The sequence below is a fragment of the Phoca vitulina genome, unplaced genomic scaffold, assembly GCF_004348235.1.
Source record: "Phoca vitulina isolate PV1807 unplaced genomic scaffold, GSC_HSeal_1.0 scaffold29, whole genome shotgun sequence".
In the NCBI taxonomy this organism is placed as follows: Eukaryota; Metazoa; Chordata; class Mammalia; order Carnivora; family Phocidae; genus Phoca; species Phoca vitulina.
In genome coordinates this window covers 10,798,766-10,820,021 of record NW_022589732.1, presented here as the reverse complement: position 1 = coordinate 10,820,021, position 21,256 = coordinate 10,798,766, and the positions used below count along the sequence as shown (strand labels likewise).

Sequence of the window (21,256 nt, the reverse complement as noted above, 5' to 3'; positions counted from 1 at the left end):
TAGGAAGTCTCTGCAGCCTCTCTGTTCTGACCCCAAGGACGCCCCCTCGGTCTCCCGTTCAGCTCTGGCCATGGAGGATGAGACCGACAGCCCCCTCAGCCAGGGGCAGATCCCAGATCTACGGTGCAGGGCACGAGTTCCTTAAGCCAAAATAAGACAATGCAGAGATCCAAAGCCAAAATTAGGTACAAAAGTGAACACGTATATAGAAAGAGAAAAATCAAAACAAATCACACATTTTAAAAGCTGACAATTTCCACAAATGTCACAAAATCCAACACACTATTCCAGACCAGCTTCGGCCTTTGCTAATTCAAACCTCATTTCCCCTCCACGCCCCACCTGTCGAGCGGCCTTTCATGCCCTCCCCCCCCACCAGCTACTGCACCTTTTTGCTTGGCAAAGGGGAAGACACCTAGGAGCCATTTCCACCCCAGGCCAGCCAGCTGAACTTTGGCCACACTTGGCATGCTGCAACCGCAAAGTGCATCTCCTTAAATCCGAGCGGGCTCTCTCCAGGCATCCCGCTCACCTGGCCGCTCCCAGAGACAGTGGAGGGAGAAGTCAGTGGTCTTAACAGAGTACAATGAAGGTATTTTATACGCAGTTTTTACAAAGACATGTGACCACAGGGACTCTCTGTCAGGTCCCCTCCCGGGGCCTTGGAAGGCTCCAGAACACTGAGGGGCCCTGGGGTTGAAGCCCCCTCAGATTGCGGTGGTCCTACCTCTTCTGGGTACTTGCACCCTTCACTTTGTCTGGGTGTCTTTGTCCACATGAAAGTCATTTCCTCCTGACCTCAAACCAAAAATAGGGCCTTGCCATTTTCTTCCATAGAACCTTGCTTTTCCCTCTGCTTCATATTTTTCACAATTTGTAGCTGTATTTGCGTGCGTGTATACTGATTGGTCTGTCTCTCCAGCAGATTGTCCCTCCCCAGAAGTCAGGGAGCACATCTGTCTTGTCTGTCATGTGTCCCCAAAGTCTAGGACCCATAAGGCCCCTACCCGTAATAACAGGGTGAGTCAACCATGTGCTGCGTCATGTGACACTGAGCAGGTGTCAGAATATAAAGCATATAAAGCATCTAGGAGCTTCTCCCATATCTCTCATGCCTGCCGAGTTCTCTTCCTGCAACAGGAAGGGTTAACTGCCTTTTAGGGCACAAAAAGACAGAAAACCTAAAATATAACAACAGAAAGGAGAAAAAGATACCAAGGGGAGATGATGTAGAGTCATATATATGGAAAGTCACATCTTTTATAATGTTTATTAAAAATATGAAAAATATCATTCAAAATATGAAAACACAAAAGCAGTGCTTTTGAACAAATCAGAACATCTGGAAAGCTCAAAAGCAAGCAAGACAAACACAGAATGGAGGGGCACCTGGCTGGCTCAGTCGGTGGAGGGTGCGACTCTTGATCTCAGGGTTGTGGGTTTGAGCCCCACGCTGGTTGCAGAGATCACTTAAAAATAAAATCTAAAAAAAACAAAAAACAAAAAACCCAAAACAACAAAAAGAAACAGAATGGAATGAGTTGAATCCATTATGTCACATATGAAACACATTGCATTATATGAATATTTCCTAGAAGTACAAAATTAGGCTGGAAAATAGGTTGGCCAAAGGAAGAAGAGAGAAAGAAGGAGGGAGGGAGGGAAGGAAGGAAGGAATCATTAAGACCTCAGAACTTGGCAAAATGAAAAAGGCACCAGTTCTCAGCTGAGCTAAGCCGGGCCTGTCGCACCAGCAGCGTGGTACGGCTGACGAACAGAACTTCCAGGCTGGGTCCCGTGGTGAGTTGCTTTTAGGTTGGGGGACTGGAGCTGGCTGTCAGCAGAAAGGCCTCCTGACCATGTCCACCTGGGCCACACACTCACAGAGGACAATCCAGGAGGGGGGGCCTCGCATACTCCTTCTGGCCCCCAGGCCTGTTCCCATGGTGACAGAGCCCCTGATGCTGCGTCAGCCAGGAGGGGAAGCCCATCCCAGGTTCCTGGAAGCCCAGCAGCTCTGCTCCCTGCAGGGGCCTCCCCATGGGCCTCTCCCAGCCCCCGGCCCCTCTGCCCCCTCCAGTAATGTCCTTTGTGTCCAGCTGTGTCTGTGAATGCCCCTCTGCCCCCCCAGCCCCCTTCTTCTGTCTGCAGTGCAGCACGTGTCCCCCACCCCGCCCTGATCTATTTGGGGAGCATGGGGGAAAACGACTCTTTAATTAATCTCCTGCCTTAATTAATTATCGTAATGGCTTTCAACTTGGGGAAGAGAGGGGCACAATGTGCCTAATATGTTTTTATGTCGACAAACACATTCTCTACTTGGCAGAGAAAGAGGCCTGTGTGGGGTTGGGGCTGCGGTGTGATTTATAAGGAGATGCTCCTGCTACAGATGCAAGGTGGCCCTCCCTCTCTTCCTCTCCCTGTAAGACCCCAGTCTCCTTCCCTCACTTTCCCCCTTTTCCCAAAATGCCTCCCTCTCTCAACCCACCTCTTGTCCCTGCTCACATCCCTCATTTGCCCCCACTCTTGCTGTCTCTCTTCTCCTCTCCACAGACTCGAGGACTCTCAGGGAAAATGGTGCCGAGCAGACCCTTCAGGGTTGCCATCCACCGGCTGCATGCGGAAAGGCAAGGGGCCTGACGGGCATGGTGGGCAGAAAAGGTGGGGGCCCAGGTCAGCTTTTGGCCTGTTCCTCTGTGAGGCCTCTCATCCGGCCTTTAGGGACACCTCCTTTGTCCTGGGAGAAGTGGGGAGACCTGTGTGAACAAAATGTGTTCTAGGTCTTAGTGGCCCTGGGTGGGGAAGCCCTCTGGAGAAGGCTTCCACATCTGCTGTGAGAGGAGAAAGGCAGAATTTCTGGAAAGAGGAAGGAGATGAAGTTAAGGAAAAAAAACAAAACAAAACAAAAACCAGTCTCACAAATCACTCTTCAATGAGGTGAGAGTCTCCACGGCAACCTGCCCAGGGCTGAGACCCATGCGGGCGGGAGGGGGGGGGGGGAATATGTACTGCTGCCATGGAAACCACATCCTAGAAACCCATTGGTATTGGTCCCTGATTGCCTTTGCAGATGAGTGCTGGGAGCCTGGGCTAGACCTGCAGGGTCCCTCAGGGGAACTGGGATGAGGGAGAGGAAGGAAGGAGGGAAGAGAGGAGGCGCAGGAGAGGAGACAGGGGGAGGGAAGGAGGAGGAGAGGACAGCTCCAGGAATCAGACCACCTCTCTCAGAGGAATCGTGAGTGCTCTGGACTTTGCCCGGCGGAGAAGGAAGTGTGCTGTGTGCTCAGTGTGGGCATGTGCCAGTGAGTTGAGGGAAGAGGCCTGAGCAGGAGCCCCAAGCTGAGTCTCATGCCAGCCGGAGCCAAGGCACCCACCTGTCCTCGCCGCTTTTATCCCCTCATTATTCAAGATGAACAAATGGAGCACAGCCCAGGGTGCCCGTTCACTGACCCCAGAACAAGCCCCCAAAGGGTCTAGAACCAGAGGAACCCAGTTTGGGGCTACCAGTACTCCCCTTACCCCAAGATGCCCAAGCACAAGGGTTCCAGAGGGAAAGTGATTGGAAGCTGGGCCCCAAAGCCTGCCTCTTGCCCTAATTACTCCCAGACCAGGGTTTGTGGTTCCCTTCTTCTGGGAGTTGGTGGCCACTGGGTGCCTAGCGCCACCTGCTGGTGACCACTGGAAGCACGGCAGCAGTGACCAGAATGGGCAGGTCTTAGTGTGTCCTCCAGCGCTGAGTCTCAGGGACCTCGTCAAGCCAAGTGTCAAACGGGGACCCTCCTCTAAAACCCCTCAGATGGCCTGTGGGCCAGATGAACTCTTCAGTCAAGTGAGTCACAGAACTCATGAAGCATGAGCCTTTGGCAAGTCAGTTCCCTTTCCGGCATGGAAATTCTGAGTCCTTGACTCAAGTTGGTGCCCACGACCTCTGAACACAGAGGACTCCTCCATTTCCTGCAGGGAGCTGCCACTCTGGGACACGGTCCGAATGGATGACGTTTCCCACGAACCTGTGACTGCATCTGTGACTGCTGAGCCGCCAGCTCACGATCAGGAGAGCTGGCCAGGGCTGCAGGAGCAGGGGTCTGGAGGGGATCGTGGGCACCCTGCTGGCCCAGCAAGGCAGGAAGTAAATGAATAGAAGCTTTGAGACAGGACAGCCAAGTTCAAATCACAGCTTTGCCGCTTAGCAGACCCATGACCTTGTGCTGCTTTCCCAATTTGCTAATTAGAGGTAACAGCACTATCCACCTCTCAGGGTTCCGGGGAGGATTAAATGAGATCATACATATGAAGCCCTCATCATCATAGACTCAATTCAGAAGACTCTGGATTTGGGTCAGGCTAACTCTGACTCATTATAATATCAAGAACATGTACAAAGTGTTTCTTCCATCAGTAACTATTCATTGAGCCCCTCCTACGGGCCAGGCACTGTGCTAGACAGCAGAGCTAGAGCGACAAAAAAGACAGATACAATGCCAGACTTCATGGAGCTTCTAGTCTGGTGAAAGGCAAAGGAAAGTGCTGGATGGACATCAAACAAATAATGATGCAAAGAGTGAATTACTCTCCATTTTGAATAGGAAGCCAAGGTGCCCGGGGAGCATGTGACTAAGGAGCTCACCAGACCTATGTGGCTAGGGAGGATTAATCTTTGCTTCTGCCTCCTTCCTGCTGACTGGAATGAGGGCACGATGGCTGGAGCTTAGCAGCCATCTTAGACCAAGAGGCAGAGCTGCTGGATAAGAGGGGTCTGCATCCCTGATGACTCTGTCAAAGTGCTGAACCCCTTCTGTGTTGTCTACTCCTGACTTCTTCATCATCTCCTTGAGAGAATATGACTTTTCTCTTCTTTAAGAAAAGTAGTGTTTTAGTTTTTTCTGTCCTTGTCCTCAAAAAGCTCTGAACCACCAGACCAGAGTTAGTAATGAACATGCTGCCTCCGTATTAGACCATAAGAACCTTGGGGGCAGAGGGAGTGCAGTGCCCAGCACTGGGCTTTCCTCATAGGAGGGAGTCTCAGCAGCCATTTGGAGCATTGGTGTGAGCGGGAAGGATGTGACAGAAGAATCATGGGACAGAAAAGTCAAGGTGGATACAAATCTAGGGCAACAAGCATGAACCATTTCCAGAGATGCCTGGGGGCAGAGTTAAAGAAGATGGAACAGAAACTTGGCAGCCACGGGGGCAGAACCTACCAGAACAAGAGCTGAAGGACTTGAAGTCAGGGAGAGAACTGACCTCCAAAACAAAGTGCCTTAAGGTCTTAGAGGTCCCTGGGGATGGCTTCAAGTTGGCCCTGACTTTGAGCATGATGGCGAGGGAAGACCCAAGACCGGGCCAGCAGAGAGAAATGGACTTAGAGCCTGCTCTGTCGCTTGCTAGCTGGCTGAGTTCAGGTAAGTTTCCTGGCCTCTCTGAGTTTCAGTTTACCAATAAAACAATGAAAATAGATGGAATTATATGTATGAAATGCTCCACACACTGGTACGTGGTAACTGCCCAGTAATAATGGCCAACAAACTTTTGGGTGCTTTGGTGGATGGACTTTTTCAGGGGGGCCCATGATCTCAGTCTCCTGGTGTTCATGCTTTTCTGGGATCCCCTCCCCTTGAGTGTGGACGGGAACTGTGGCTTGCTTCTAACCAACACAATGTGGTCAAGGTGATGGGATGTCACTCCCGTGATTATATTACATTATATAAGACTCAGTCTTGCTAGTGGACTGGCTCTACCATCTCTTTCCATTGCTGGCTTTGACGAAAACTCTGCCCTGAGTCCTAAAGCTGCAAGAAAATGAATTCTTCCAACAACTAGCCTAGGGAGCCGTTCCTACTGGAGCCCCTGGATGAGAACCCAGCTCTGGCTGCCATCTTGTCTGCAGCCTTGTGGAGGACCTGGCTAAGCCACGCCCAGAAACTGTGCAGTAACACACATGTGTTGTTTTAAGCTGCCAAGTTTGGGGTAATTTGTCCCACAGCACAGAAAGCAAATAGAGGTGCTATATCAAGAATATTTTACAGAATACTTAAGAAATATGTCACCTCATTTTGTCTGTACATCAACCCTCAGAGGTGGTATTTTTACCCGCATTTATAGAGAGAAAACTGTCGTGGGGCTACATTGCCTGAGGCCACACAATGACTGGAGGAGGGGGACAAAGGCTCCAGAGCCTGTGTGATGAACAGCCTCATCACTGGCTCCAGGTGACAGCATTAGCCTTAGCCTGCCCCGTGCTATGTAGCAGCGTGAAGGCCTTTGGGCGGGTGTGCTCTGCCCGGTTCTCCACAGGCCCCACCCCTCCCTATTGCCTAGTACCCAGCTGCTCTGCAGGGCTCTCTCCCAAGTCTCCAACCCCACAGAACTGAGGCACTGGGAGGTAGAGGCCTGTTTCCCCAAGGACTTGAGAGCAAAGGGCAAGAGCCAAATTCTCCTGGGAATGAAGCTCGGGAAGGAGGCAGCCAGCACTCCGAGGGCCCTGCTGCACATACTTCCTGAGCCAGGAGGCCACAGTGCATCACTTCCATGACATCTGTGTACTCCAGGGTCACTGCACCCTCCGTACCCCAGGGCTGGGCCTGGTCTGATGGCGCAATCCCACGTAGAGCAGAGGAGGGACAGGGACACACCAGGACCAAAGCCTTAGAGGTAACCCCTCCCAGCTCCTGGAGCAGGGGCAGGTAAGGGGCCCGGGGAATAGGAGAGTTCTCATGTGATGATCTCCAGAGGAGGGTTGCTGTTTCACATAAGAGAAATGCAGGGATGTGGGCAGATGTCCTGGCCAACTCTGGGACCCTAACTTGGACTGCATTTACACTTTCAACCAGCTTCTTTCATTTCTCCTTCCTCCCTCCCTCCCACCCCCTTTCCTTAGCCCCGCCCCCTTCTTCCACCATCAGCCAAAGGCAGTTTCTTGGGATTAGCTGAGCTCAAAGTGGCAAAGAAATGGCCTCCCTAGGCCACTGAGGGCTCTAGCACAGGCCAGTGCCTCAGAGGGAAATGTCTTAACTGTATTATACTAGTTAGCAGCCATATTGGAAGATTTTTCAATTTTGTTCTCCCAGAATTTCAAAAGCAAATTACATTTTAAATATTCTTGGCTCAGGGCAACTGATTTTCACTAACGAGCGCTGCAGGAGGTAATCTGGTACAAACTCTCATCCCTGGCACACTGTTCCACACCCAGGGACTGTATGCACATCTGCCATTGGACCTCACAACCACGCTGGGTGGCACGTGATCCTCATTTCACAGGTGAAGAAACTGAGGCATGGTCAGTAACTTGCCCAAAGACACACAACTAGCATATGGGAGATCTGACTCCTCTGCTCCTTGCTTCCTCTGAAAAGGACAAGCACTAGGCGAGGGACACTGTCCTGAAGGCCGGCCAGGTCACAATATCACATTAATCAGCGGAAACTGGGCTGAGTGCAGACAGATGAATGTGCAGGTGGGCAGGGCACTGGCGGGGCTGGCTAGACACAGTGCCCCCAATCTAGAGAGAGTCCAGCCTTAGAAAATGGGTGGGTCCCTCCCGCTGGGGCCACCCTATGTAATGACAGCAAGCCTGGATTGAGAAACAACAGAGAGTAAAAGATTTCTCATTCCGCCTCTGACCCTGCAAGCTCAACTATGAGAAGGGGGGCGGTCAGCTTCAGGACCCCGGGGCCTCCATCTCCCTCCATCTGCTCCTGTCCCAATCTGACCAGCTGAGTTGCTTTCATGTCCTTGAGCCTCAGGTTCACCATCTGTGCTAAGGGGATGACATCTATTTTTCTCTGTTTGGGGGAGGATGAATGAGACAAGGCTCTTGGCATAGGGCTTAGCCCAGAAAGAGACCATAATAAATGAATTCTAGTGGAATTCATGCTCCCTCCATCAGAAACCTGAGTTCTCTTATCACTGAAATAGAAGGCAATGGTAAGCCCCGGCTGGGTGAAGATGGAGTAGGGCAGTTTATGACAGAGGTCGTGCTCCTGCACAAACATTCCACCAGATGGCGCCATGGGACAAAATTCACAGCCCTTCAGCCCAAAACATGGGGATGCAGGGGTTTCCAGGGTCTTCCTGCACAAGGGGAATGGAACTTTATTACCCAGTTCAGAGCTAAAGAAAGCCTGAGGCTATGTCCCTCTGCATGATTTTCCTCAATCTCCTTAATTGAGATCTTCTTAAAAAATGGGGCAGGGCTGGGGGAGCGGGGGCCGGGAGAGGATGGGGGTAGAGAGGGTGATGCTGACTACCAAGCCACGTCAGCAGCAACCACCTCGCCTGCTCCCGGAGCCAGACAAGGCCGGGCGAAGGCAGGAAAGGCACTGCAAAGCCAACTGCGAAGGGAACCAAGAAAATCAATCAAGTGTGACTCCAGAGGCAGGCTATTCCTGCCTCCACATCTCCTGGTGCACAGCAGACTCTCCCTGAATGTTTGCTGAACTAACTTAGGACTAGTTAGACCACCCACAGAGTTTCGCCCCTCAGGCCTGGAGAAGGGAGCGAGTTCTCTCAGGGTTCCCACATTTCAGGGAAACAGCCCCATGGGATAGTTTGGGGTCAGAGCTACAAGGCCCTTGGGGGTCAATTCTGTCAACGCGTTATGGTACAGATCACTCCATGGAGGCCAAAGGGGTCACCAACTCACCCAAATACCAAAACGCTACGGAATGAAGACACTCTCTATGCACTAATATGAAATGTGTTCAGCGCAGGATGTACTGTTAAGTAAAAAAGTGAGAGCAGGAATGGGGCTATTTTTCCATTTGCATTTAAAAAGACAAAATTAGCAAATTTGTGTTGCTTACACTTGTGCCAATAAATTCTGGAAGGATTGAGAGGACACTAAGAACAATATGGAATGGAGGGGCATAGAAGAATGGATGGATGGATGGATGGATGGATGGACAGACGGACGGATGGATGGATGGATGGATGAGGACAGAAGAGGGAGTTGAGACTCTCCTCTGGATACATTCGAACATTGCTTGATCTTTAAACCATGCAAATGTATTACCTTTCAAAGACTAATCTTTAAAAATAGCTTGCTCAAGATCATACAGTGTTTCCCACAGTCATAGGATGCTTTTACCTGGCTGTGTATGAAGTGATTTGGGTCAGTGTGCAAGATGCACAAACACAGCACCCAATCATACAGTGAGAAAACCCGTCATTTCTGTTCAGTCTCTGTCTCCATCAAGAAGAATGTCTCATTGAGATGCAAGTGGGTCTTTAACACCTCTCTAAATCCTGGTAAACTGCCTTTGTAACAAAGAAAGCAGGCATCAGGCTTTGGGGCTTGGCCCAAAGCAGTGGCTAGCTAAAATGGAATGTTATTTTCTCAACACTGAATTTACTTGCTTAAAGTAGATATTTCTACTATGAATGGCAAGTAACGCTGGCTCTCCGTTTGCACGGGTAATAGGAGGCTTCCTTTCAAAATAGATGTAAGTAAAATGGGAGTTGCTCTACACAAAAATATTAAGAAAACCCTAATGCCATTGTTTTGTGCTAACCTTGTGCCAGAAAGGGCTAAATGCTTCCCAAGAATTAATCTTTAATCCCCCTGCCGCTGTGAGGTGCAGAGGACAGTGGGGCAGAGAGTGCATGGACTGTGTCCAAGGTCACTGGATAACTGGAGAAGGAGCTGGGAATTTGAACTCAAGCATTCAGCCTCCCGCAGGGCCCCCCACACCAAAGGGACCAAAGCTGGTGGCCCAGGGCCGCCTGGGTGGCTCAGTCGGTCAAGCTTCTGCCTTCAGCTCAGGTCATGATCCCAGGGTCCTGGGATCGAGCCCCGAGTTGGGATCCCTGCTCCACGGGGAGCCTGCTTCTCCCTCTCCCTCTGCTGCTCCCCCTGCTTGTGCTTGCTCTTAATTTAATTTAATTTAATTTTAAAAAGCTGGTGGCCCAGGGAATGCAGACCAGCCCTCCTGCCTCCAGCCCCAGCCCAGCTCGGTCCCAGCACTTGAGGAAGTCACCCTAAAGGCTCAGGCTTCATTTGGGACAGCTTCATCTTCCTCTTCCCAAACTCTGGGTCCCTAAAGCCAAATGGTTTGTGCTCTCCCCCCACCCCCAAGCCAGAGGGTCTCTCTCTCTCTCTCTCTCACACACACACACACACACACACACACACACACACACTGCCATCCCACTTGAAGCACTCAATCTGCTTCCTGAACTTCCTCTCACTGTTCTGTCGGGCCCCGAGCAGCGGCACAAGGAAGCTGGTAAGCTTCGCTTCTGCCACGGTCGTGCCCTGCTGGACAGGCCAGAGGCTTCTCGCTCCAGCGAGTTTGGGCCCCAAAGCCCTCTGCAGCCCCTCCCCCACCCTCACCAGCCCTGCACAGCTCCTCAGGGACCCTGTGCAAGGTAACTGGATTTCTCCCCTTGTCAGTTTGCAGTGAAAATGTCACGTATTCGGGAATGCAGGGAAGAGGGCTACACCCCCATTCGGCGACTGCAGCCCAGAGCTCGAGCCCTGCAGAGGCCACCCAGCCCGGCAGCTACGGCCAGCGTCCTCACACCCACCCTGTGCCCTCTGCCCTCGCAGAGCTGATCTGACGGTCACAGTGGGTCCCAGCAGGTAGTGAGGCCTGCGCCTGCCCTGCCTCCCTCCTCTGTGAGCGAGCTGAGGTGGCTCCCCTCCTCTCTCTGGGCCTCAGGCGCCCTCTGCAGAGTCCGGGGCTCAACGACCCCTCTGCTCCCCCAAATCTCGCCATCAAAACCGCCTGCTTTGTGAGAGGCAGGCTCTGGGTCACTTCCCTTAGCACGCCTGATAGAGCCTGTGGGGGGGGCCCGGGGATCTGCATCGGCAACAGGGCCGTAGGTGATTCTGACGGACAAAGGGGCAATAGAGGAAGGGTCCAGAATGTGGGCTCTGGCCTCCGTTTGATCCTCGCTCCGCCCCCCGGCTCACTCAGGGTCCCAGGGCAACTTAGGAAGGGCCCACAGTGTGCTCCGCAGGGGAACAGAGATGACAGTGCCAGTACCTAAGTCACAGAGTTCTGGTGGCTTCTGAATGACATCGAGTGCCCAGCACAGTGCCAGGCACACAGCACGCTCAGCAGGTCCCTCCTGTCCTCACGGGAGACGCGCAGGAGCAGGCGCCTTCCCTACCAGCCGGGGCGGGGCAACACTAGTCTTCAGAGCCCAGCACTAGGCCCGCTGGGGGGCCCGGGGGCCCGGGGCATTGTGGCCGCTCTGGGCCAAAGCCCCCAGCACAGGCACTTGGTCCGAGGCGCAGCGTCTGTGGCGGAGGTGTGGGGGCTGCTGCGGCCCCGCCCTTCATGCCCACATCTCTCAGCCGCCAGGCAAGGGTGAGCCTGAGGCCCCGAGAGGCGGGATGGACCGGATCATCACCCCTTCTTAGAGTTGAGGAACAAGGCTCTCGAGAGGTTAAGTGAACCATCCAAGGTCACAGACCCACCAAGCAGAGCAGGGCCTGCACCCGGACAAGCTTCCTCTGGGGCCCAGCTGGGGCCAGGGTGGGGTAGCCTTCCCTGCCCGCAGGGTCAGGCATCCGAGGGCAGGGGCTCTTCCTCAACTCACAGAGCCAGAGTCCCCAGTCGGGGACCTCTGCCAAAGGGCCGGGTTCTGGTCCCAGTTCCAGAGAGATGGGAGGCAACGGAGGGCTCCTTGAAGAAGCTGGCAAAACTGGAGTTGCTATTTTGCCCGGTCTCAGGCTTGGTGTGTCTGGTGGGAAGATGGAAACATGGCCTCCACCTGCAGTCTAGCTAGAGGGTAGGGTGAGGTAGGGTTTGGAGAGCCAAGGCCTTAGAACTTATGGAAGGAGGGCCCAGGCGACTGGGTAGTCAGGGAGATGGAGCTGGAACAGGCATTCAGACCGGGCAGCTCCACTCACCAGGTAGCCCCAACCAGAGAGGCAACATGACTCCACGGGAGAGGGGGAGCTCCCCTTTCCAGCCCCACAGAGGCGGCAAAGGCCCAGTGAGATCCAAGCTGTGGCTCACATGCCGGGGGCAGGAGGGAGGGCAGCTCTCCCCAAGGCAGCCAGGCCGAAAATCCAACCTGACACGGAGATACAGGGCTTCCAGGATTATCCCTGGAGATTAAGAGAAACCTTCCCTGAAATCTGCCCTCAAAGCAGCCCAGTCTGGGGGGTCCTGTCACACAGCAGGCGGCGGGGGGGGGGGGGCAGAGGAAGAAGGGCCCACCCGCCTCAGACAGGAGGACTAGGGCCAGGATGCCCACCAGCCCTGGCTCATCGGGCTCTGCATCGGGTCACTGGGAGCAACAAGCCTCTAACTGCTCAGAACTTTCTCGCACCGTGAGTTCTCGTGATCTCTCGGTGTGCGCAGGTGAAAGCCTCACTGAAGGCCATTCAGACAAAAGGCAGGGAAAAGGCCCCCGGACGCTTCCTGCTACACGCAACCCAAGGGGGCACTTCCGTCTGCACACCGCCCCTGCCTGGGGGCCAGACTGGCACAGCATACTTCAGACCCGGGGCTTGACGGGAAGCACAGCAACAGCTAGCGAACTCTGCCCAGAGCCCAAGGGGCACAGGGAAGACAGAAGGGTCGAGAGACGGGCTCCCCGTTCAACCAGAGCAGCTCTGCTGGGTCTGTGCTGTGTGTTGGACAAGAAATAGCACTTCTTTCTCAAACAACCCACTTCAAGCCCCCAACCCCTCCCCTCAGGCTGGCTAACAAGTCTCTGGGGGGGCCTCTGCCCCGGGGTAGGTGTGGCCCTGGTGCCCCAGCTCCCCCCACCTCCCAGGGCCTGCTCCACGCAGTCTCCTTCTAGTCCGGGGCAGGGAGGAAAAGCCTGGTCTCCCCTGCCTTCTCTAAAGGACCCTCAATTCTCCTCAGAAGGCCCAGGCTTTGGGAACAGAAACTAAATTCTATTTTTTTTTTTTTTTTTTAAAGATTTTATTTATTTATTTGAGAGAGAGAAAGAGCACAAGAGGGGGGAGCAGGAGAGGGAGAAGCAGACTCCCTGCTGAGCAGGTAGCCCGATGCGGGACTCGATCCCGGGACTCCAGGATCATGACCTGAGCCGAAGGCAGTCGCTTAACCAACTGAGCCACCCAGGCGCCCGAAACTAAATTCTAGAAAAAAGACAGTTCTCAGCCCTGAATCTGTGGACCCGGACTCATACCCCTTAAAGGAACTTTATATATTGGGGGTTCACTCAAGATTTATTTCTTCAGAATCCCACAGCTTTGCAAAGGAAAAAGAAAGGGAAAGCCTCGCCCCAGAGGGCCATGCAGGGGTGGGTGGGGGGAGTTTGAGGGAAGGGGGAGTGCGGGGCAGGGTCCTTCCTTCCCCACAGCTGTCAGGCTGGAGCCACAGGAAAGTGGGGGCTGGGCAAGCGTGTGGCAGACCTGGGTACCACGTCCCCTCACCCAGGCCCCGCGGGAGCCGCTCCTTTCCCTCCTTTCCCTTTCTGCAACGCCCCCAAGGGCCCAGCACCCTCCCCTCCATATGCACATCATTAAGGGAAGCCATGTTCCAACAGCTGCTGAAAAATCAAGACACAGAGAACACGGAGAAAGGAGTCCTGTTCCAGCACCACAAAGCTTCTTCACGACTGTCTGTGATAAAGGCCACCAGCCCCCTCAAGGGCAGTGGCGAGCACAGGAGCACCGGGGTGTATGTGTGGGGAGAGAGGAGGCGGGGTCCTGTTCCTAGGCAATATGCCCAGGCTCTCAGGAGGAGGGACAGAATCAATCTCGATCTCAAACTCACCCCATCCTCCCCACATACACCCCATGATGGTTTGCTCCAGAGCCCTGGCCTTCAAGGAGCATCTCCCAAACCTGCATTCCTCCCCCAACCCCAGAAGAATCCTAAGAGGAGGGTGAAAAATCTGGTCCCCAGACAAAGAGAAGGCCTCAGGCTCACCCAGCCTCCCCCTGACCACTGTGAGCCCAGAGCCCTCAGTCATCCCCCAACAGGGCCTCCACACAGACCCAGGGCTTACCAGCCACAACTCAAGGCCTCCACTCATCCACACGCACTGAGTAGTCAGTGCCAAGACCTCCTGCCTTTTAGAGTGTGGCATAGCAGGGAGGCTGAGCAGCCTCTAGTCAGAGCCCCTGGGCAAGGGGCCCTGCACCCCAGCTGTCCCAACCCCATAGCCTCATTGGCCATTCTGGCCAGACGACCCCCCCACCCCCCGGGCAGGCTGACATCTCAGTCAGCCAGAAGTCACCCAAGCATCAGACAAGGGGCCCACATCCAGGCTTTACCTGGACCCCCTCCAGGCTCCCAGCCCCCCACCCCGTCCCGGGTCAAATGCCCACCTCCACCTTGTTCCCAGTTCCAATCACCCCCAACCACCTTCCTCGTGTCTTCCAGATGTGCACGCAGCCATGCAATTACTTATGAATGTCTTTACATGGATTCATTTTTAATTAAATTTATTTATTGAAAAGGCCACCACAATTAGATGCCTGTACGACTTGTCATAAATAACAGGTAGCCAATTAAAATATACCATTAAAACAAAACAGAGCTATAAAAGTCTGGAACTTTTCCCAATGGCTTTAAGCCCAAGGCCTTCTCCCTAGTAACAGGGGAAGTCAGGCATGAGTTCCGGAGGCATGAGAACATACTGGCACCAAGCTGAGACTTTCTTCTTGGCATAAAAGGATTGGAAAAGAATTGGAAAGGGAATCCCTTTCTTGCTCTGACTCTGTGCTTAATGCAGGCCCAATACTACCTACAAACATCTCAATGGAATGTGGGTATCCACCCAATACTTTGGGAATGCAGGACAAGAGGCTTCCTCTGCCTCGTGCTTCACGCACCGTGGAATGCCTTCTATGAGCACACCTTCAAGGCACCACCAGACCCCTTCCCAAGACCCCAAAACTCCCTCTCCCACATGCCTGCCCCGCACGCTCCCAGAGGTCACCGCTGACTCAGGTGGGACACCAGGTAAACGAGGCCCACCAGCAGGAGTCCGCGCACGCCGAGCATCATGAGCAGGAAGAGGAGCAAGATGGAGGTCACTGGCTCCACGGCATGGTTGCCCAGATGCCACTGGGGGAAGCCCATGTTCACCAGCTGCCGGTTGAGGTCATTGAAGGGGGACGGAGCAGCACCCAGCCTAGCCCCCGCCTGCTGCTGGCGAGGGCCCGAGCCCCCCAGGGGGGCGCCATGGCCCCTATTGAGAAAGCTCTGGAAGGTGAAGACAGAGAGAGAGGAATGAATCCAGAGAAAGCATCCCTGGAGATGAAGTATCAGGCAACAGGGGAATCTTCTAGGCTAGGCCTGCCCTCCTCTCCAGCCCCCAGAGGGCCACACCTTCCCCAGATGCCACCCCACAGGGATCCCCGTCACTGAGCCACAAGCTCTCAGAGTACAGAAAATGCCAGGCTATACTCCTCACGTCCTGCCAGGGAGAAGGTGCCCAGGTCCGAGAAGAGGAAGGGGGCAGGGAGGGCTGGACTATAGGGCAGAGCTTGGGAGCAGCCATTTCTAATACTCCTCACTCCCCCCCTTTAACACCATCACTGGGTGGCCATGGGCTCCTCTTCTCCACCTTCTCCCGTTCTCTCTCAGCCAACAGACTCTTAAAAGAAAGATGTAGGCTCCAGCGGGGATAGCCAGGTCAAGGGAGAGAGGGCTCTTGGATTCCAGGTCCGGGAAGGCTGCCCGGAAAGATGAGAACTGGGGAGGCAGGCGGCTCCTATTGCAGACTGCAAGAAATCTGCCATTTTCCCCAAGTCTGGACCCGCATGCTCTTTAGCCCGGCTCTCTGCAAAGAGGGCTCCTGGCTAGAGAAGGCGAATGACTAGCCAGAGAGCTCCTGGTCGCTAAGGAGTAACGGACACGGAGGGCAGGAGGCGAACTGCTCCCCTGGGCGCCTACCTGTCGGGGGGTGCTACCGCGCAAGGGGAGACTGTTCCTCACGCGGGGGTCGTCATCCTGCACAATTTCCCCATTGGCCAAGATCCGCACCATCCTCCCAGGAGCGATGGGTCCCTGCTGGGCTGCGCCTTTCCCCAGACCTCAAAAAGCTGAAAGAAACAATTTATCAGAGATAAGGAGATGCTTGCCTTCAGTGCGAGCAATGGCAGTTCTGGGTGCCCACACTGGTTACCCGGACTGAGCAGGCGCTGCGTCCGGTTAATTACAAGGAGAGAAATCAATGCAAGTTATCCGACAGATGAAAATCTTTCAGACACTGAGTCCGCTGGGAAAACTACCAAAGGGAGCCTTGTTGCTGGAAGTTCTGCGACCCAGCAGCGCCAGCAACCGCAGGGATGAGAGCCCTTGCTGGGCGGCCCAGGCCCATCTCACACCTCCCCACGCTCTGCGGAGCTGGGTACAGTCAGAGACCCAGAGGGGTCTAACTGGCTTGCCCAGGACCACTCATCTAGAGGCAACAGAGACACACCCTGAAGCCAGGAACCCTGGCGCTAGGCCCTTCTCTGGGCTCTAAACAGGGAGTCCAGGGCACCCAGATCCCCAGTGTCGCCCTTTCCCGTCCGTTAAAAAGGGCCCATTGGGAGTAAATGCCAAGGACCTGGGCCTTCTCCGCAGAGAGGATCTGGGCCCACTTCAGAGCTACTTTAGGTGCCCTGCCTGGCAGCAGACCACACTCAAGGCCACAGGGCCACCGGCGCTGGGTGGAGGAGCGGACCCTTCCGGCAGGGGGCACCCCCTCACGCCTGCCCCTCACCTCTCAGATGACACCAGTCCCGCCTTTGCTATCGGGGGCGGGGCCAGCCTGCCCAAAATAGCGGATGGCTCTGGGAGGGCCCCACTCCGCAGACCCCAAGGGTGTCCGTGGGCTGGAGGTGGGGGTGGGGTCCTTCCATGGCTCTCCCCGAGTCTGTGTAAAAGCCATTTTTTCTCAGGAGACAAGCCACAGTTTTCACCTAAATTCTGAAAAGGACTTGTGACACACACGCCAAAAGGGGTTAAGAGCCCCTGTTCTGTTGCCCTTGGCCTAGAGCCTGGGACAGGCGGGGTCCCCTTTCTGAAGCCCGCTGGTCCCTGCAGAAGGCCAAGCGGGTCACGGAGCTCCGCAGTCCCTCGGTGCTTTGTCCCCCAGCGCCCCCTGGGTGGGCTGAGGCCGCAGCCGGCTTGGGGACACCTGACTCGGGGAGGGGGGCGGTCGCGGGGGGCGTGCTGCAGGGCAGGGGCGGGGGGGGCTGCGGGGAGGGGGCACCGCCCCAGCTGCCGAGCCCGGCCCGGGGGAGGGGAGGGATACGCGCCCGCTCGCCCTCGCCCCGGGCCCGGACACCCACCTGCGGGCGCGGCTCCCGGCCTCCGCTGCGTCCACTCCCGGCGGCTCCCTGGCCGCTTCCTCCCACCTGACCTCACAGGAAGCGCGCGCCGCAACGGCGCGGCCCCCTCTGCAGGCCGCCGGGGGAACTGCAGCTGCCGGGCCCGGGGGCGGCGCAGGGCGGGGAGGAGGGAGAAAGGGGGCGCCTCCGGGAAGGGAAGGGGGAAGGAGAAAAGAGGATGGGGAGGAGGGAAAGAAAGGAGGACAGGAAGGAGGAGGGAGAAGAACAGGAGGAAGAAAGGGTAGTGGAGCCCATGGAGGAAAAACCCAGAAGGAGGGAGTCCCTCTGCCCTGGGTGGAAAGACGGCACGGGCTCAACCCACCGATGAGAGTTTGCTGAGCCTGCTGGGGGGATGCCTTTTGAGTAGGACCCAACCCTACCCTCAAGGAGCTCCAACTCCAGTAGGGGAATGAACCACAGGCGGGTGTAAATAACTGTAACTTGAAGGAAGGCAGGCTTCCTGGAAGAGGTGGTCTTTGAGCTGGGGCCAGAAGTTTAAGTAGGATAAATAGGGAAGAGTGCCACCTATCAAGGGAGTGAACAATCAACCTCAGCCTCTTTCCTGATGTTTTCGTATCCCCACCCTCCTGCTGACTTTCATAAGCTGTTCCCTGTGAACCCATTCACCAGTGGGAGAGAAATGAGCTCTGTAGTCCCACAATTTGGGTTTCAGACACTGGCAAGTTACTGGGCTGCTCAGTCTCCTCCTTTGCAAAATGGGGATAATCATACTTCACAGGACTGTTGCAAAGATTAAGAATGAGAGTTGCCGAACCTAGCAAGTGTTGATAAACTTTGGCTATGATTGTCAGCAGATGTTTCTGGGAGTAGGCAGATGTGTTGAGTATATAGTAGGACCCAGATGCCTACTGGCCCCTAGTGAGGGAGACAGAAAGAAGGGTGAAATTTAGGGCTTGCTTTAAGGACTCATCACCTGCTATCATGGTTTAATTCTTTGATTTTGAAACCTTATCAGTAAAAAATGTTGAGCAGGCCCCCCTGATACCTGTATCTCATTTGTGTATTATTTATTGGCTTGTGGATAAAAGGTGGCTGCTAGAGCCAACCTGGCTTGAATCTTGGCACAGCTGCTTTCTAGTAGTGTGATGGGCCAGTTATTCAACCTTTCTGGTATGAGTTCCTTGTTCTGTAAAATGAGAATAATACCAGTACATTTGTCATTGGGTTTTCATGGAGCACCGACACTTCGTGTACAGCCTGGCCACCGTTAAGTGCTCTGCACTGCTGATCCTTATGTCATTACCATCGCTCCGCTACAGTAAGTCAGTTGTAACGCGTGGACTCTAAACAAGTTTAGGATTTCAGATAGATACAAAACTGAAATCCTAATGCTTTTTTCCTGTACTCCGACGCAGGGGTTACTGTGCGTATGTGGAAGGGGTGATCCCAGGGCAGGATTCCTGATTGCCAGAGGTGGTCTGCAAATCTCAAAAGTGGCTGCACATTGGAATTATCTGGGATGTTTAAAAACAATCCCAATGCCGGAGTCCCACCCCGGAGGTGACAATGCTGTGGATCTGGGATGCAACCTAGGTATGGAAATGTTTTAAAAAACAAATTCTAGGTGATTCTAATGAGCAGCCTGAGCTGAGAACCACTGCCTTCCATGAACAGAGTCTCACAAGTGGGGCTCACAACCCACGATCCCCAAGGAGGAAGAGACTGCAGCGGGCTGGGGGACCTGGGGAGGAAATAAGGAATGTGTCCAGGAAGGCTTGAGCTGGTGCAATGGCTGCCAAGAGACACAGTCCAGACAGAGATAACCATGAGAGCCCAGAGGAGGACGTCTCTCTAGGGAAGGTCAGGAACAGATTTAGGAGGCAGTAACATTTGACTAGACTTGGAAAAGACCTATCGGTACCAATTAAAACAGCCTCAGGAGGCTGTGACTCACTTTTCCTACCTCTCCACTTCCTTCAGGTATCTCCCTTGCTTTGGAACCTGCAATGGCTCCCTATTGTCTGCTCCAACAAGACCCAACTCGTTGGCAGTCTCGGACAACCCTCCAAATCTGGCCCAGCACACTCTTCCCAACTCCCCGTCTCAGCTCCACCCACCTGGTCCTGCCGTACATCACCCAGAGTCCTGCTTGGCTTGGACCTGTCTATCTGCCTGAAGGCCCTCTCCACGCAATCTCAATCCCCCTACACTTTTATGCCAACAGCACAAACTTCAGTTCTGAGTGTTCCATGTAATAATAATAACCCCTGTGTGTGCAGAGTCCCTATGCTTTCCAAAGTGCTTTTCCAGGGACCACATCATTCTTTGTTGGATTGTGACATAGGAAGCATAGGTGTTATTGTTCCTTTTTGCTGATAAGAAACTGAGACTCAGATAAATGTTACATGGCCAGCTCCAGGTCAGCGGTAGAGCCAGGATTCAAATGAACCCCGATTCCCCCTCCCCTTCAGGCTTTTCTCCTCTCTGCTGCCTCTTTATTTTGTGCTTCCCACACCCAATTCCATGAGCATGAGACTGGGCCCCTCGTCATGCCTTATTCCCAGCAGATGCCCCATAAAAACATGCTTTGGGCTCTGCTGGTCATCATTGCAGTTACTCTTGCACACGCTGAAGTTTGGGATGCCCTGCTTTAGACCAGTGGCTTTGCAAGCTCTTTTGGTAGCAGTACATTTTACATCACAACCTAGTAGCCACACTCTTTTGAAACAGAAGTTTCAACAACAGTATTTACCCTTCCTACATGAGCTATACCGTGATGTTTTCTATTTTTTAAGGGAAAAAAGTGCTAATCAAGATCTCACTCTATTTCACTATCCATGAATATAGTGGTTCTCAACCCTGATTGCACATTAGAATCACCAAAGGGAATTTTCAGAAACTATTGGTGCCCAAACCAATTGGATCAGAACCTCCAGGAGGTGAAGCGTGGACATCTCTGTGCCAGTTTACTTAATAAGCACTCAAGCTTATAGATACTAATGCATGGTTTTTAAAAAACTGCAGTAGATGCTCCTCCGGGCCAGACGGCTGCCCCTAAACTTAGAGTTCCTTCAGATACAAAGCAGTAAGTTCCACTTGGCTAACAAAGATAAGCTTGTGTAATAAGCCCCAAGCCCCAAACAGGAAACGCTGCCCAGGGCACATCATCACAATGACAGTCCCTTGCCTCCTTTGAATATCCAAATGCCAGGAACAAAGACCAACAAGGAGCCTCCAATATGGCACCAATCCTCAAAGAAACCTTCTGACCACTTGATGGCAAGTTGACTTCATTGCGCCCCTTCCACTCTGGAAGGGCCAGAAATTCATTCTAGCAGGGAGAAACATCCATTCCAGGTGTATGTTTGCCTTTCCTGCCTGAAGGGCCTCACCCAGAACCACACATCTTACAGTGTGTAACATTGCATTAGACCCAGGGTCCCACTTTACAGCAAAGCAGGTGCAAGAGTGTGCCCATAACCATAGGATCCACTGGTTACATCACATACGACACCAGCTGGCCTAATAGAACTTTAGAATGGCACACTGAAGACCCAGCCCAGTGCCAACTCAGGGACAGCACTCAGCAGGAATGGTGTGCCATCCTCAAGGGATGCATTCTATACCTTAAATCAAAGGCCTGTACCAGCTATTGTGTCTCCAGTTGGAAAACACTTGGATTCAGGAACTCAGGGGTGGGAGCAGCAGTGGCCCCACTTACTATCATGCCCAATGACCCTCTTGGGGAATTTGTGCCTTCCATCCCCACAACTCTGGGCTCTGCAAAGTTAGAAGTCCTGCACCCCAAAGGGGGAACACCAGTGCCAGAGAACACAGCAAGAGTCCCATTGAACTATAAGCTAAGGGTGCAGCCTAAGTACTTTGGGTTCTTGTTTCTGGAGATTAGCAGGCAAGAAGAGGAGACATTGCCCTTGTCCAGGAGTAACTGGTCCTTGTCACTGGGAGGAGGTAGGACTGCTCTTACATAATGGAGACAGGACAATCATATCTGGTGCCCAGATGGTCCATTTGGATGCC

At 53.7% G+C, this 21,256-nt stretch overlaps 1 protein-coding gene across 1 annotated transcript; it reads right to left on the bottom strand.

Annotated features, from left to right (window-relative positions):
- Window positions 1-14,372: 14,372 nt before the first annotated feature.
- Window positions 14,373-17,318, bottom strand: FAM241B (family with sequence similarity 241 member B). The gene is made up of 3 exons (XM_032423757.1): window positions 17,219-17,318; window positions 15,834-15,982; window positions 14,373-15,140 (listed from the first exon to the last, which is right to left on the bottom strand). Exons 2-3 carry the CDS (start codon window positions 15,924-15,926, stop codon window positions 14,871-14,873), a joined length of 363 nt encoding a protein of 120 aa, XP_032279648.1. The 5' UTR covers window positions 15,927-15,982; window positions 17,219-17,318; the 3' UTR covers window positions 14,373-14,870.
- Between the last annotated feature and the right edge of the window lie 3,938 nt (window positions 17,319-21,256).

Bases quoted from the DNA above. Each gene is read 5' to 3' on its own strand.
- FAM241B (XM_032423757.1), bottom strand. From the start codon at position 15,926: ATGGTGCGGATCTTGGCCAATGGGGAAATTGTGCAGGATGACGACCCC. The intron at 15,141-15,833 runs GTAGGCGCCCAG...TTCACCTTCCAG, and splicing joins GCGGTAGCACCCCCCGACAG to AGCTTTCTCAATAGGGGCCA.